The sequence below is a fragment of the Rhinoderma darwinii genome, chromosome 7, assembly GCF_050947455.1.
Source record: "Rhinoderma darwinii isolate aRhiDar2 chromosome 7, aRhiDar2.hap1, whole genome shotgun sequence".
NCBI lineage: Eukaryota > Metazoa > Chordata > Amphibia > Anura > Rhinodermatidae > Rhinoderma > Rhinoderma darwinii.
Window position 1 is genome coordinate 20,708,048 of NC_134693.1, and position 16,975 is coordinate 20,725,022.

Consider the following 16,975-nt stretch of genomic DNA (forward strand, 5'->3'; position numbering starts at 1 on the left):
AATATCAGTCTGGTAGATCTGAGCCGGCTCTATAATAAGAGATTGTCGCTGGAAGGCAAAATGTCTTATGGAATTCACAATTATCACATATTATAGATGGAGGCGCCGTCGTTTGGAACTAAAGAAATTGTACCAATGGACAGATATGACTAGTCGATTATAATAGAGGGCAAAACAGGAGTCAGCCTAGTCTATCTGCTTGTCAATGAAATCTATTGCTTTCTGATTAGCCATTTCAGGATGAGTGGAGGGACTGACTGAAGTGTTCTTCTATGGGATGACAAACAGGAAGTCCAAAAAAAAGATGTCGGATGAAAGGGATTTTTTTCTAGAAAGTTATCACAATATTGTGTTATTATATAGAGTAAAATCTGTACTCCGGAACGCTGTAGTCTGATACTCTTGGCAATATGGTAGTGCCGGAAAAAAAAATCCCGATACTGGGTTACCAAGTGATTCCTGATGGGCCATTAAGGGTACCTGAGCAAACATTATTTTTCCTCCTTTCCTTGCAGCACATTCTGAAGACCTGGAAAGATTGTAAGGAAGGTTGGAGGGTTGGGGGTTTGTGTATGTAACGTCCACAGTCGCTGACCGCAGACTACTATCATCCTGCAGACGTCTTCCTCCCCAGAGATGCCAGCACATGCGGCCGTCTTGTCCTGCAGTGACCACTAGGTTGCGTGCTCGAGCTCATTCCCGGCCTTAATGGGCCAGAGCACACACATGTTTTAGATTGACTGATTTCTCCCATGAACACCCTGGACTATAAGAAGGGCCCTGCCCCTTCCTTCATTGCCTGAGCGTTGTTGTGGTAACCCGTGTTAGTCTTTGAAAATGGTCCCTTAGTGTTTTCCAGTTCCCAGTGTTCCCGTCCCTGCTACCTGTATCTTGTATCCCGTGCTGCCTTGTTCCTTTGCCGTAGAGAGTTGGAGTTGTGTAGTGTCGTTTGATTCATTTATAAAATAAGCAGCAAACTCTTAAAAGAAAACAAAAAAAAAAAGCGTCATAAAACGCTTCTTCTATTTCAAAATCTGCCTAAAGTATCCTGAAGGAATTTTGAGCCAGATTTTTTTCTCCCTGACAAAAACCTCCATGACAAAAACATTTTTTGCTGTTTTGGTAATTTTGTGTAATGTTGGAGAAATACAGATGATAAAAAACAGAACGAATACGCACATGTGAACATGCAGACACGGAACGTGTTTTTAAATTCATCCTATTGAATTCTATAGGCTAAAAACGGTACCCATATGATTTGTTGGAACATGCTGCGTATAAAAAAAAAAATTTCATTACCAGAAAATAATGTGCGTATAAAAAAACAGAACTGTGAATAAAAATGTCATTGTATTAGCAACGTTTAAAGAACAAAAAAAAACAAAAAGAATCCGTAATACGCTAGTTTGAATAAACCGCTACCAGTATGTTTTATATACCTTTTTTATGACTATTCGGTAATCCAGAATATCTGATACTTTGGCACCCATCAGATCTTCTTGACGCTACATTAAGGCCTCATGCACACGGTCAAATTGGTTTTACTGTCCGCAAAACTACGGATCCGTTGCGGTCTGTTGGACCGCAAAAAATCTTGTTATTTATCCGCATGTCATCCGGACACCAGTATAGGTAAATCTGCAATTCGGGACTGTAAAATGACTTGTCCTGAGTTTTTCGGTCCGGATTTGCGTCCCCGCACCGATCCGTGTAAACTACGGTCATGTGCATGGGGCCATAGAAAAGAATAGATCCGCAATTTATCCACAAAAATGTGAATAAATTGCTGCCTCAAAGACACGGTCGTGTGCATGAGGCCTTCGAGAATTTCACAAATATGCATAGTAAAGTTACTTTAATCTGATGATCCAGAAATTCTGATCATTGGCATTTATTTCCAAGATCAGAAGAAGAGACTGAAACAATCTTGCTTCAGCTTTTTGGGGAATGATTTTTAACAAGTACAAGCTATCTCGGCACGGACACATTTCTTGAAAGGTTCCAGGTCCTGCACTGTCAACAGTGTCACATCTAACCAGGCACAGATCAGATGCCGCCTCAGCAGCTTGCTGTGATGTGACCTTGTCCGTGGCACAAGAGCTGAAGGCTGGCGCGCTGACAGCCGGCCTAACAGAAAAGACAGATGGTACTATTCGAGGTTGGAGTTCAGTACAATGATCAGCATTGAGATAAAGACAGGCCTGGCGCAAGGAATATTAAACACCCGAATCTGCCAGACAAATAAAAGGTCAATATGTTAAACTCAATCTAAACACAGATTTACTGGTGGCACAAAGTGACGATGACGAGGAGCTGGCGCATTTCGCAGTCATGTACAAAGGATCATTCGGGGTGAAGATTCCACCACGTCTCCGGGGATGGTGGTGGCGCACGAGTTTTATCCAGGGCCCTGATTATTAGCGCAGTCATTGAAAACGTACTTTACTGTGATTGGCATTTCCCTTTTGGATTACTATATCAGGCTGTGGACATTCTTCTTTTCCGCTCTGGATTCTTAGACTTAGACTGAAGGGTGTTTTTGAGCCCTTAATAATCCAATCAGGAACTTAAAATATGGAACTGTCAGACACTTTTGTCAGGATACATCTGCCTCTTAACCGAGCCGCCTGTTGGTATTTCCATTGGCTGATAACTTTAAACAAGCCGCTTTTGTATGCGATTTATTTATACATTTCCATAGTCAGGGTTAGAGCATTTACTATATATATATGTATATTTTATTATTATTTTTTGTTATTTTATTTTCAATTTTTTTTTTCACACCAAAGCCAAAAAGATGAAGTTATCTCTTCTCGAAAATGGACTTCAGGTCTGAATATAGATCACTGCATTTTTCTACTTTTTTTATTTTTCTTACTTCTGATAAAAAGCCAATTCTTTAATATTCTCCAAAATAAAGCCTTCTGCATAGATGCCAAATCACTCTACAAAGAGAGTCATTGAAAAGAAAATTTCACATAAAAAAAAAAAAAGCTGCATATTATGCAGCTTGATATAAGTAAGGTAATTTTCTGGGCAACTTCCAATAGTCTCTAATGAAAAAATGTCATGACAGCCAAGATGGGAGGCTGGAAAATGTTCCTGGCGCTGAGTACGCAGCCAGCATCACAAACAAGTGGAAAGATGCTTAAAGTAAATAGTTTTCTCTTGAAAAAAAAATCAAATTGCCTGGAGGTTTAAAGCCATAGCAATAGCAAGTCTCCCCGACAAGAGCAAAATGGAAGATTAAACGCTCAAAAACTTTTGCAAGACTTTAGGAAAGAAAAAATCCTCTGAACCTTCCCAACTAAATAATAGGATATTGTCACTCCGGCTCTGAGTCGGGTAGTTGGTAAAACTAAGTTAAAGGGGTTGTCTCATTATATTGGGGCATCTAAACATCATAGAAGCGGGTCCCCCACCTGGGACCCCCTCTATGAGCCAGAGGAGAGAGCTCTAACCAGCAGTGGCTCTAGCTCTGGTGAATAAAGTCTGTCTATGTCTTACATAGAAGGCCATTCATTTAAATGGCCAGTCTGTAATACTACATTTCCCCTGCAGTGGCCGCTGTAGGGGAAATGTATGGCAGGATGCAGAATTCTCCGATGTTTGCAGCTAATCGCCTGATCGGCTTTAATCTATAAAGGGGTTGTCTTAAAGTGACAACCATTTCAAAGATAAAGAAGCAAAGTTATACGGTAAATACATATCATGAAGATTGCCACATATATGTGTAATAGGATAATGCCACAAAATACATGAGACATTTGCCAGGACATTGGCCATATTTAAAGAAAAACTTCAGTCATTATATAACGATTCCATACACGTGGTTGTGCCTGGTACTGCAGTTCATTCTGAGATAAGCCCAATTTACACAAATGGACCGGAGTGTCAATACCAGAAACGGCCGATTGTATGGACCCCGCTACAATCGCATGGGGAAGTTGCAATTTGGACCAACCATTTAATACATGTTAGCTGCTTTCCACTCTGGCTCATAAAGGGGGTACTAAGTTGAATACCCCACTATGATGTTTATATGGCCTAGGGGGCAATTTGAACAGGAATTTTCCCTGAAAGAGCATGAAGAAAGGGGATGTCGCCCTGAAACAACCACTTTAAACTTCTCAATCCCAAGTGGACAACCCCTTCTTAAAAGAAAGCGCTACTGAGGAGATGTAGCATTACACAGAGCCTATTCAAAAGAACGAACGACCATGAAAAACATGGTTTTTCCGAGTCCACCAGTAACGATGCCGCTCTTTCTGGATAACAGACAGGGGTCCTGAGTGGAGAATGCCCCTCTATGGCGTCCATGTGGCCCATTAGGCAGAGAAGTAGAAGATAGAGGACGAATGTAACTCTACCTAAGCCCGGTTACAGATGGCTTTAATATGGCCGCAATGCTCGGTCCCCTGTGGTTCTACTAAACCAATCTTAGATCACCATAGGGCTAAATAGAACCATGGGTGGTCCGGATCTTGCGGCTGGGATTTCTAAGCATTTCCAGATCATGTTTTTTATTTTGTAAGGAGAAGCCCTTTAAGGAAGGTAGTAGTCTATTGGAAGGATGACATGTTTTCCATCATGTATATGCATTTGGTTTTAATTACATTCTATTATTTCCATTCAAGACAGAATAAGGACATGTGCTGATGGATTCGGACATTTATCAATTGCTTCAAATATGTTCAGAAATGTCTAAGCAGACCAAGTTAACATGCTTTAAACATGTGTAAAAAGAGCCGAGACGTTCAGTTCCGTACTATTATCATGCATTGTACAATGGGCGCGTCTGTAAATAGTTACTTTGGTATAATTGTTTACATTTGTCATTCATGCAGACACGACATCTGAAAATACAGAGTAATATTGATATCATGAGAACCATGTGTAAACCCAGCTGTTTGTGATAGAAAGTCAGCCCAAAGCCTATGGATATATATTATAATTCCTTTGAATTAGTGCAGGTGAAAACACCTCCTGTTGCTTTAATCCTTAAAGGGAACATGCACCTTTTGTGCAACGACGGACATCACTTTAAATGTCCATTACAACAAATGCAGACCGGTTCATCTACATTAAGAACCTTAATTCACTGCAGATTTTAATCTATAAATGCCACATTTACAGATTTAGGGATAAAAACGAAGTATAATCCACCAATCGTACCAAGCAGTTCCAGATTGTAATATATTAGTGATATTAGTAAACAGCAACAGAAGACAAACTATCATACTATCTAAAACAAAGACAAAAACACATCCAGTATTAATAGTGGATAAAACATTTGTACTTTTATATACCTAAGTTATAGAGGTTTCCCGATTCCCTAATATTGATTGCCTATCCGTAGAATAGACCATTAATATCTAATCGGTGGGGTACGATTCCCGGCAACCCTGGCAATTAGCTGCATAAAGGGGCCATAGCGCTGAAGCGCTGTATCCCCTTCATTGTATACCCAGCTCACAGCAGCTGTGGGAATTCAAGTGAACAGGGCTGAGTTGCAGTTCCAGGCACAGCCACAACCAAACATACGGTGCTGTAGCCTGGTAAACAATGATGAGGCCCCTTCATGTTGCTGATCAGGAGTGACTCCCACCTAGTTGCCCACAAAACAGTCCCAGGACAATCCGCAAAAAGCAAACAACACCTTCAAAGTGCTGCGTAATATGTTGGCGCTATATAAATAAAGATTATTATTATTATTATTACCTGCGATCATGATTACTTGACAAACCCTTGAAAGCCCCGTGTGAACGTCATTTATTTTCCCAGCTCGTATATTCCGAATGACAATAGACAACAATCATTCAGCTAGCAACTATCTCTCCGACTCCACCATAAACATGCCTGTCCATGTAGGCTAATCATGCATATCATTTCTACAGTGCGAGCAAGAATAAGCGACTCCCAGGAGCACTTGGCGCCACTTATCTAAGAGAAAACTATAGGATCAGACAGGCTGAAATCCAATAGATAGTCTGATGTCTAACAACAGACATGAGACAGTTGGCGGACCAAATGTTAAGCATGTTGCCCAACTGGGACAGCCCTGTTCAAATGGCCTCTTAGGTCATAAGAACATCATAGAAGGGACCCCCCTCAATTTACTAGAGCCGAGAGTGGCTCCGCTCTGGCAGACTAGGCACTACAATGTATCGAGTGGTCACTTATTTATTTTAATGAGCACTGCGCCTAAAACTACATTTCCTGTAGCAGCCAATACAAGAGAAATATGTAGCCGCTGATCTCCATTGGGACTTGCTTTTGAGAATGGGTTAGGACAACCCCTTTAAGTTTCCATTGACATTAATTATCCAGAATTTTACTCCTCTGCACCGAACATTTATAGTGCTATATTGTAGGGGACACTTGCAGCCACCCCAGGCATGAGGCAAGACTGTAAACTGTGCACCCCTAAAGGTACACCACGGCCCGTCATACGCTGCTACACTTGACATAAGAAAAAAACACATCAACACAAGCACTGTACATTTTACGGCATAATGCTCCTTAACATGGCAGACAATACCAGGAATCTCATCTTTCCGAGAGCTTTGTGCCCCGAGGCCGCCACATTCAGGTATTGCGGGTCCCGTAATATATTACTGCAGGGGAAATTTGATTTTCTACGTGTGAACTGCTGCAATTCCGAAAGATACTTTTCATTTAGATCAGTGCAGAGAACGATTCTGAAATGAAGCCAAACGCAGCAACCAAATCATCAGTCATTTTTAGAAGACAATTGAATGCAGCTTTGTGTACACAGCTGAGAGCGGCATTTAGAAGGTATTTAAAAAATGCATGATCCCCCGACATCCAGCATGTAAACACGGCATACCTTTGTCTGTACTAACGCATCCCTAAAGAGAAGCTGTAGCTGAAGGGAGAAAACGTAAGGCCGAGCGAGCGTACCTGGAATCACAGAAGCAGCTCCACAGTCCTTGCCCGTGACTCCAGAGGAGACGATTGAACACGCGATTAAAACTCCGGTACAAGTGCAAACATTCTACATCAGAAACTTTCCAGATGCGCTGAAGAACGGAACGAATGTTTGATCTCACAATGTCCAAAATCTAAATAGAGAAAAATAATATTTCAGTCCTACCGTATAAACCGAAAGGAAATGGCCCTTTAAAAAAAAAAAAAAAGGCACGCATCATGATGTAACTAACATAACCCCCGTCATAATTCTATAATTCTGTTCCTCTCATGATACATCTAAACTGTTTACTGAAATATTCCAAGCCAGAGTCTGGCTTCCATATTGTTTCCAGAAATCACAATGGCCAATGACAGTGGTATACTTACCCTAGAAGCAGAGTACGCAACTGTTATGGGGGCACTAAACTGCTTCCCCTACTGGCCATAATACTGCCATAGCGGCCGACACTAGTGGTAACTCATAGCCTACAGATTTAAAGATCTACAGGTGTACTGTATACATCCATATGTGGTTAGCTCCCCCTATTGGTGGCTGAATGCAGACAGAATTATGTCACTTATGAAGACAGTAAATCATTTTATTTTGCAGGTCCCCTTAAGTAAAGCTGATCACTGGGGGCACCGATGCAACTGGAACCAGTACACAGCAGGGAAAACAAACCAATGACCCAATGAAGTGGCCATCAAAATTCATGGGTATCCTTTGTTTATACCGGCATTTGTGGCCCCCCAGGGAGAAGAACCACACTTGATGCGGCTCTCATGTTTAGCTCATAGAGGTGTCCTAATGGGGAAAGGAGAAAAAGAGAATGGACCAAGAGAATGCATTATACTCAAGTCATACCCATACCAGGTGGACAAAAGAATTGGGACATGCCTCTTAATCATGATGTCCATGTCCTTGTAGCTGCATGCAAGCCACTGGACTCTGGAGCAGTGGAAACGTGTTCTGTGGAATGACTCTTCTCTATTTGGCGGTCTGATGGAGGAGTCTGGGTTTGGTGACCGCATTGTGACAACTGTAACGTGTGATGGAGGAGGGGTAATACTATAGGGTTGTTTTTCAGGGGTCGGCCTCGGCTTCTTAGTTCCAGTGCAGGAAAATTTTAATGCTTCAGCATACCAAGACATTTTGGGCAATTGTAGCTTCCAACTTTGTGGGAACAGTTTGGCGTTCGGCCCTTTTCTGCTCCAGCATGACTGTGCCCCAGTGCACAAGGTTCATAATACATGGTTGATTGGGGTAGTTTGGTGTGGAAGAACTTGACTGGCCGCAGAGAGCCCTGACGTCAACCCCATCCAACACCTTTGGGATGAACTAGAACGGAGATTACGTGCCAGGCCCCTCCCCCACCATCAGTGTCTGACATCACAAATGTTTTTCTGGATAAATGGGCAAAAATTTCCACAGACACAACCCAAAATCTTATAGAAAACCTCCCAGAAGAGTGGAAGCTGTTTTAGCTGCAAAGGGGGACCAACTCCATATTAATGCTTATGGATTTAGAATTGGATATCATAAAAGCTCCTGTAGGTGTAATGTGTAGGTTTCTCCATACTTTTGTCCATATAGTGTAGTGTAGTGTATATATATATATATATATATATAAATATATATATATATATATATTTACATACGGAGTTCAGGACGGTTGTCTAGGCCCGATGCAATTGTAGCAAAAGTTCAGCTGTGATAAGTATTATCTTCTATAGGATTTTCAGTCTCTTGATGTAAATATGATTATTTCCATTCCCTGTCAGCAAGCAGAGAGTAACCATAGTTACTTGTTACTACTCTAAAATATGTGCTATATCTGCACTTTTCACCTTAAGTTCTAACTTTATAAATACACAGACGTTCAGGCTTATTATTTCCCTGGGAATCCAAGGGTAGAATTGACCAAAATTATGATAATGCAAAGAATTTATGTAGAAAATCTAGGAGCAGAGTTCACATTTCATTCTAGCACAGGGTGGTAAGAGGAGGACAAACTTGTTTCGACTGATCTGGCAGTAGCTTGGAAGATTAATGCAGCATTTTGGAGCCCTCTTGCGAGACCCACTGAGAGTCAAGCTTGGATATGTTCCACCCCTCACTTATTTTAGATGGGAGCTCCAATGCTTCTTGGGGTTATGCCAGCTGTATCCCTGGCATACAACCTCAGGTTTAAAATAGCCTTCCAGCAGTGCTAAAAACTAAAAGATTAACCACTGGAATACTGCAATACTTCATGATTCTATTGGTTCTCCAACAAAGAATTAGTGGAGACTGAAGTCTGAAACAAAAAATTATCACAAACCCCAAATATTATATTACCCTGCAGGGAAGGGCGAACAATTGGAAGTTCATTTTCAATAATTAAGTTGTGGTTTATCGCAAAGGAGAACAGAAACATATTCCAAGGTAAGAAATATTGTAAGTAATGGCTCATGCAGCTACGTACAAAATCCGGGTTGCATAGAGCAGTAATATGGCACCCATAACAGTCTATGGGGCTCTACGGTCTATGGGGCTCTACGGTCTATGGGGCTCTATGGTCTATGGGGCTCTACGGTCTATGGGGCTCTACGGTCTATGGGGCTCTACGGTCTATGGGGCTCTACGGTCTATGGGGCACTACAGTCTATGGGGCTCTACAGTCTATGGGGCTCTACAGTCTATGGGGCTCTACAGTCTATGGGGCTCTACAGTCTATGGGGCTCTACAGTCTATGGGGCTCATACAGAGGCATATGGAGTTTTTTTCTGCGGGTGCCATATTATGCAAAATCCTCCCCTAAAAGCAAGTCTGCCAGAGCATGCTGGGAGTTATAGTTTTGCAACAACTATAGAGCCCCATGTTGGGGAACACTAGCTTTGAGTGATGATGGGTGTAATTAACACCAAAAGCACCACAGAGGAAAATTTTGAGGGATGGAAGTCGTCCATTAACCAAGGCCAATAAGCAATTGCCTAGTATAAAGCTATTTACAAGGTAATTGCTTGGGAAAACCAGCTACATATATTATACCCGATATTTATGGGAACATTTCTATTTCATATGCTATAAGGGATGTGACCTCTGTTCTGTCCTATTGTCCAGGCCAGGTTGGACTCTCATGGGGGCAGATATCTGCCACATAACAGACTGTTCTCCGCCAATATATAAAAAGACCGCTGATGACCAGTTTGTTTTACTAAGAAGGCCGCCATGTTTTTCTAATCCATATAACCCCTTTATTGTAAACACTGAATACTTATTTCAAACCTTTGACTAAAACTAAACGTATCTTACCTTTCTCTGCTTCACAGAATCCAGCTTTATCAACCAGTATGAGGCAACCTTGGGTTTGTGATATCGCCAATTCTCCATTATCTGTATTGACACAGTGAAAACAACGTGTTAAATAAAAATGTAATTGTATTTGCAGACGTGTTATAATTTCTGGTATTAATGAGAAAAAAGGCAGACCTAGAATGACACCATGTAAAAGTATGCAAAAAACGTAAGGACAGCATACGTATGGCAAAGGTGTAAAAGTATTTTATTAACACATCCCAATAACAAAATGCTACGTTTCGACTCCGCAGGAGTCTTTATCAAGCATAGTTTACCATGTAAAAGTATAACACACAATTCATGGCAGCTGTGAATTATACCAATTGTATCTGTATAGTGACATTATTGATAGTAAGCGGGGGTGGGACTAGCGGGAATCAGGAGAGGGAGGAGCTTCAATACAGCTTCCTCCCCTGCCTAGGATGAGCTCATGGTTACTAACACAGAGCTCAATCACAGGTAATGGTTTGGCTGTCAGTCCTACACTGACTTTTTTTTCTACAGAGGAGCAGTATGGGAGCAAAAATGCACTCTACTAACAGGGGCATCAAAGTACTAGACAGAAAGGACTGGACCAGTGGCAATCTGGAGTGCTAAACCAAGGAACACTAGGGATTGGCACACTAAATCACACACAATGACTAAGCATGGGAAGCAGAAGCCTACAGCGCAGTTACTTCCCCTGCCTAGGGGGGAGTACAATAAATAAGCACCATCACAGGAAACCAAATGGCTGTCATCCCTTCACTGATCACTGCATAGGAGCCGTGTGGCAGCAGAGAGACAAGTATTCAAAGGACACTGGGAGTGGGCGAAAAAAAAATCGACGGGACACTAGGAAAAGCATTGGACGAAAGCTTCTGCACACAACTAACTGCATGCCTACATTTATTTGTTTTACCCACCCACAACGAATACGGCAAATTGAGATATGCAACTTCTTTTTTTTTCTTTTCTCACTAGTTTGCCCTGATTTTTTTTAATGATGAGCAGTCTTTCTCCATATTCGGTTCTCTGATAAGTATGGATCACTGTGCATTTAGAATTTAGAGCTCTAGTCATGTCGGCTTTAAGGCCTCTGCTGGTTTAGAAAAAACATTTCCAAATACCCTTTAAGGGAACTCTAAGTTGCTAGGGAGGTACTCCGTTCTAAACGCTCATCTATTAGTGAGTAGAGAGCGGCTCCAAACAGCGTCTCTCACTCTGAAGGACTTGACACATTCGTGCATTACATAGACAGGCCATTGATATCAGTGGGCAGTGTGTAATGCTTCATTTTCCCTGCGGAGGCACTGCAGGGAAATTGAGCCCTTGCTGTCGGGTTCCCTCACAGATTACAGCTGATCTCTGATGGTGCCAGCAGCAGGACATTCTGTGATCAAATTATCATCGGGGAATCCTTCTAACAAAAAGGGACTGTCTAAAGTGGTCTAAAATGAACGCTTTGGGGTAAGCTTTATACCATCTTTCTGGTGTAAAAAGTTGAACATTTATTGCACGCCATATTTGCGCTAAAATTTGAGACTTTTCATTCCTTTTGAAACGTGGCAAGTAAAGTGGGCGAGATCTGCAAGTTTTAGACAGACTTAGTTTCTTTTTAGAGACAGAAAATGAAACAAACTGTAGCGTAAATCTATGCCTGCCTATAGCAGACGTATATTTATTTTTCTGTCTTTAGGACTGCCCGAGATGCGCCAAATTTATCAATAGCCATGTGCCCCGCCTTCCACAATTTCATAATGCCCCATACCTTCATTAATGTCACTGCTGATCCAGTGCAATGTCCAAAAATTCTATTCTTCCACTGGCATGCTTGAAGGATTCATACACCTGTTCTAGATACTCTGCCCGAATGTGATGATCCCTCACGGACTAAACAAAGAGCCTAAATATTTGTGGACAAATGGCTAATGTGATGCAAGAACACATGTCCTGCCAGTGTCACCCGTCTCCAGGAGAAGTGCGGGTCTTGAACTCTGTTGATTATTATTGCTATTTTATGGGCTGCTTTTTCCGTAGGCAGATTCCAAGTGTTAAAATGTTTAGTGCCTAAGGCAGCGAGCAATGCATTACTGGTCCCTGCAGCCGGAACACGTTTTAGTCCTGACAGCTTTTGGACTGTGTTGCTGGTGATTTTTCAGCCAGTAAAGGCTTTCTGGGAAACATTCATACTGAGTAAACGTTACCTCCAATGTAAATGGTCCCCATGGTCCATTTCCACCAGAGCTGTAAACTAAGAAAATACTTTCCCTGTATCCGTTTGGTAAGTTATTTGATCACATTGGTAGAAATGTCTGGGTGCCCGCTGAGAGTTTTTCTTGAAGAGCATCCAGAGGTTGTAAAAAGAAGAACATAAATCTTTCCCCTTTTTTTCGTGGGACGTCAAACCCTCTAACGACGCGGGCAATCGTTTGTAGGAGCGGGGTTATAACCGAGAGGAAAGATTCAGCTGAATTTTAATTGTGTAAAATCCCAGGTCCATTGTGAAGAATTGTTTTTTTTTTTCTTTTTTGCAAGAGCCACGTGAATTACATACAGACATTCAGAACAAAAGTGTAATTAAAACCATTTCGTTTTAGGAGAATGTTCATTTGGTTAATTTGAACTTAATTATGAAGGTCTTGGATTTCCAAAGCGGTGCAGAAATAACGGGATTGTGTATTCAGCATTTTACAGGACAATCAAAATGACCCTAGACAACCAAATGACAATCCAGAGTATCCCTGCTGCAAACCGCACTACACAGGAGAGATAACAAACTTCTAGTCCAAAGACTTCTCTATAAATCTAGATTATGCCCAGTTGGTCGAAAACTGTATTTTTATGATCAGCAATTTTTGTATATTTGTCCTCCGCCTTCTAGTGTTAAAGGGATATTTCGGGACATAAATATTGGTAGACTATTCTAGTCAGGGGTCCAGCGAGCGCCGTGTCCCCTTCATTGCTTAAACAGACACTGCATATAATCGTGGCTGTGCCTGGCACTTCAGCTCACCTGCAGTACCAGGCACAACAGCCCATACGGAGGTAAGCATGGTGCCTGTGTAGATAATTAGGAGACACAGAACGGACTACAGAGTCACAGCCCCTTCATTCTAATCCCTAGTCCTGGCTGTCGACCCTCACTAATTAAATATTGATGGCATATCCTCCCCAATGCTTTACACTCCTGGATTCACACCCAGGCTAGAACAGTTGGTGCTGGGTCCTGGCGGAATTGTATGGATAATGCTAGCTCACTGGCCCAGCTTAGTACATTATAAGAATGCTGCAAACAAATGTTTCAAAAGCTACGGGACTATAAGTCTCTGTTCAGATTGCGTTGGGGCTACACTGTAGTATAGTATTCCCCAACGTATACCTCCACCATATACCAACAACATTTGCCAGTGTAAAGTTATACAGTGCCATACGTCAGGCATTGGCCACAATGTTAAAAAAATTAGTTTTTTTGTAGTGGCCCATAATATAGGGAACGGCAAACTGCTGCACTTTCCTATACAGAGGAAAAAAAAGGTATACCGGTACATACCACCACTCCTCCAGCAGTCCAAAGGCCACTCTTTGGCCTCCATCAGGTTAGTGGAGTTCTATGGCTACATTCGGCATATGCGCCGCAAGCTTTTACTGCCACATACGCCAATTGTGTTCACATAAAACATGTAGGAATTATAAGGGTAACTAAACGTTCAACAAAATTCTGACAGGTCATAGTGAGATGTCAGAAGTTTTGTTTGGTGGGGGTCCGAGCACTGAGACCCCGAATAATCGCTAAAATGAAGCGGCAGAAGCGCTCGTGTGAGCGCTGAGCCGCTTCGTTTCTGTTCCGGAATCGATGTAGCGGTGTACTGGTTCAATAGAAAGTCTATGAGCCCGTATACCGCTACATCGGCTTTCCGGAAAAAGTCGAACAGAAACGAAGCGGCTCAGCGCTCACACTAGCACTTCTGCCTTTTTGTTTTAGCGATCTGTGGGGGTCTCAGAGCTCCGGACACCCACCATTCAAAACTTCTGACATGTCACTATGACATGTCAGACGTTTGTTGAACGTTTAGTTACCCTTTAAGGGTAAGAAAAACTGCATAACATGAGCAAATAATACTAAAGATTGGTGTTGCTCCTGACCAGAGTCTGTTATATAAAGAGGTTCTCACATTTAATATTTTGGGCTATGAGTCTATGGAACACTTTCAAGCAGAAATGTAGCTGTAGTTTATGTTGGCGGAACTCTTTAATGAGTACAGACAGATGGATACAGAAAAGGCAATGACTATTTTTTGGCTTCGGTAAAAGATTGCTTAAAACAGAGAAAAGAAATGAAATACTTCTTTTATATACGGAAGAAAATACTGTAACATAGGGTCGGACAAGTGCCGGATTATCAAAAAATGAGGATTATGGAACAGAGGTAAATGCAATGACCTTTAAAGGCGCATGCACAGGGACATTACTGCTCTATGAACTCACTTCATCTATAATAGCGCACGTTTCATCTTCATCCATCTTTCCTGGAAACCTAATTCTCATATTCTGAAGGACGTGTAAAGTCTGTCTCGTCAGCTCCTCTTCCTGGTCCTTTGATAGGTGATGTAGTCCGGTTTCATTCTAAAGACAGACATAACCCATTAATGTTTGCTACTTTAGGAATAAGAATATAAAAGTGGTAATAGAGGATAATAACTGATAAAATAGTTCACTAGAATATGCAGGAACATCTCACGACAATGACCTAAGCTAAGGAGTTTACTGCATACGGTGTTATTATTGAGTTTAATGTATAAACCCTTTATGGAAGAAGCTCCTAAGCCCCACCTAGGTGGCCAGAATTGTATTATTTAACTAAATGGCTATACAGGGGATATAGAGCTCTGCAGCGGCATACCTTCCATGGAGGCAGACTACGCAACTGCTATGGGGGGCCATGGTGGAAGGGGCCTGACACTGCATTGCTTCTTGTTACCCGACACACAGGCTCAGCATTTTTCTGCAGCCACCACTAGGGGGACCTCACTACATAGAAATGTTTACAGCTCTCATTGAGTTCAACAGTAGCTGTATAAATGCATATGCACTGAGCTCCCCCTAGTGGTCGCTGCAGGCAGCCTCAGTTTTATCACTTACAGTTTAAAGGGAAGCAGGGGATTTGAAGCTCACGGGGGAGTTTTATCCATGTATTTATGAAACATTTCTAGAAATATATTGAAAAATATGGTGCTTGGGCTGAACACCATATTCATGAAGTCCATGTGCCACATTTTCTAATGTGCAACTGTTTTGGACTTATTTCAGAGACTTGTTTATTACCAATCTCTGCCACTCTTCTTATTAGAAAAGGGACATAAAACAATGTCAGGTGCAGCCTGGCTTTGTTTTCACCGCACTATATTTATAAGCCACTGGAGCTAAAAATGGAGAAAGTTGCTAAAATGATTCGGTGCATCTTATTAACCAGAAAAATTTATTGAGTATGGAAGAGTGGCGTGAGCTATGCCAGGTACAACTTGCCTCTCCAAACCCAGCATTTAACAGTTACACCTGAGCAGCTCCTTTCCCGGAGGGCACAATTTGTTATACTTTTCCAAGAGTCTGAGGGGGACGACACCTGTAAGCATTTGCCTCTTATAATCCACATTCAATTATTCCCTTTCAATTTTAGAGTGTCTTCTACGATATCCAACATTCTTAAAAGTTTCTATGGTGAAAACAGACATGACGGTTACTTACCAGCGTTGGGTACATACTGCTGCATGTCCCCGTGTGCGGCACTCTATGTGATGATGAGTTACGATTCAAAGAATTTGTCCGGTTCCCTGAAGACGGCCTTGAGACTTGTGCGGATACTTTTGATGAGAATGGTCGCTGCTGCTCCATGTGTGGAGATTGTGCGTTAAGTGCTGTGATGGAGCGCGGGCAGCTCACAGAGCGCCTAATCGATGTTGATGAGGATGGAGATGAATAGGTAAATGGCCGTGATTTAATGGGAGGCTTACAATGTACTCTACCTGCATAAAAGCATAGAAAACAGTGTGTAAGTTTCTAGTTCACAATTCACAATCTAGCAAAAACCTAGTCTAGGACTTTGTAGCAGACTTCCAAATCCAAAAAATACTTAAATTGGTAATACACTTTGAACAAACTTTGCATAAATTAATAGTACAAGCGCATATAAGAAACAGTGTAATATATCTTATTAGCGAAAAATACCTCTTTCTCCACTTATCGAGCTCTTTCCTCCCCCTCCTAACTGCTCACTCACTCTGAATATACTGCTTTCTCCATCTCCACAATACAAAACGGATTATCAGTTCACTAAGGGATCAGGTTACATGCTGCCAATAGATGTCTATGGAGAGGGAAGGGGGAGGAGGGAGCAGGAGCAGAGTGAGAGGGAGAGAGGCAGAGAGTCACACGGATGCTGCAGCATCTTCTAGTTAGTGTTGTATCTCACTCACTGCTGTATAATCTCCTCCATGCTGCAACTTCTATATATGTGATTCTCTTCTTCTCTATGTATGACAGACATGATATCAGTTAGGCTCCATCCACTAGCTCAGAGAAAACTGAGAACTAGAGATAGAGCCTGCAGGATACAAAAAAAATGCAGAATACAAGTCATATCATGGCCAAAAATAGTGTCCACACATATGACCTCTTATTTTGAAAAGTCACCTGAAAGGTTTAGTATGCTTTAACAAGGGGTAT

At 41.8% G+C, this 16,975-nt stretch overlaps 2 protein-coding genes across 3 annotated transcripts in view; one reads left to right on the forward strand and one right to left on the reverse strand.

The window, feature by feature from the left end:
• Nucleotides 1–16,975, forward strand: part of DCST2 (DC-STAMP domain containing 2) — a 787,084-nt gene that overhangs the window by 641,966 nt on the left and 128,143 nt on the right. The window lies entirely within an intron of this gene.
• Nucleotides 1–16,975, reverse strand: part of TTLL7 (tubulin tyrosine ligase like 7) — a 122,551-nt gene that overhangs the window by 14,444 nt on the left and 91,132 nt on the right. For both annotated transcript variants that reach the window (XM_075832914.1, XM_075832913.1), the window contains exons 15-18: nt 15,998–16,275; nt 14,741–14,878; nt 10,229–10,309; nt 6,925–7,085 (exon numbers count right to left, since the gene is read on the reverse strand). In XM_075832914.1, coding sequence (XP_075689029.1) covers nt 6,925–7,085; nt 10,229–10,309; nt 14,741–14,878; nt 15,998–16,275 — 658 coding nt within the window. The remainder of the gene's footprint in view (nt 1–6,924; nt 7,086–10,228; nt 10,310–14,740; nt 14,879–15,997; nt 16,276–16,975) is intronic.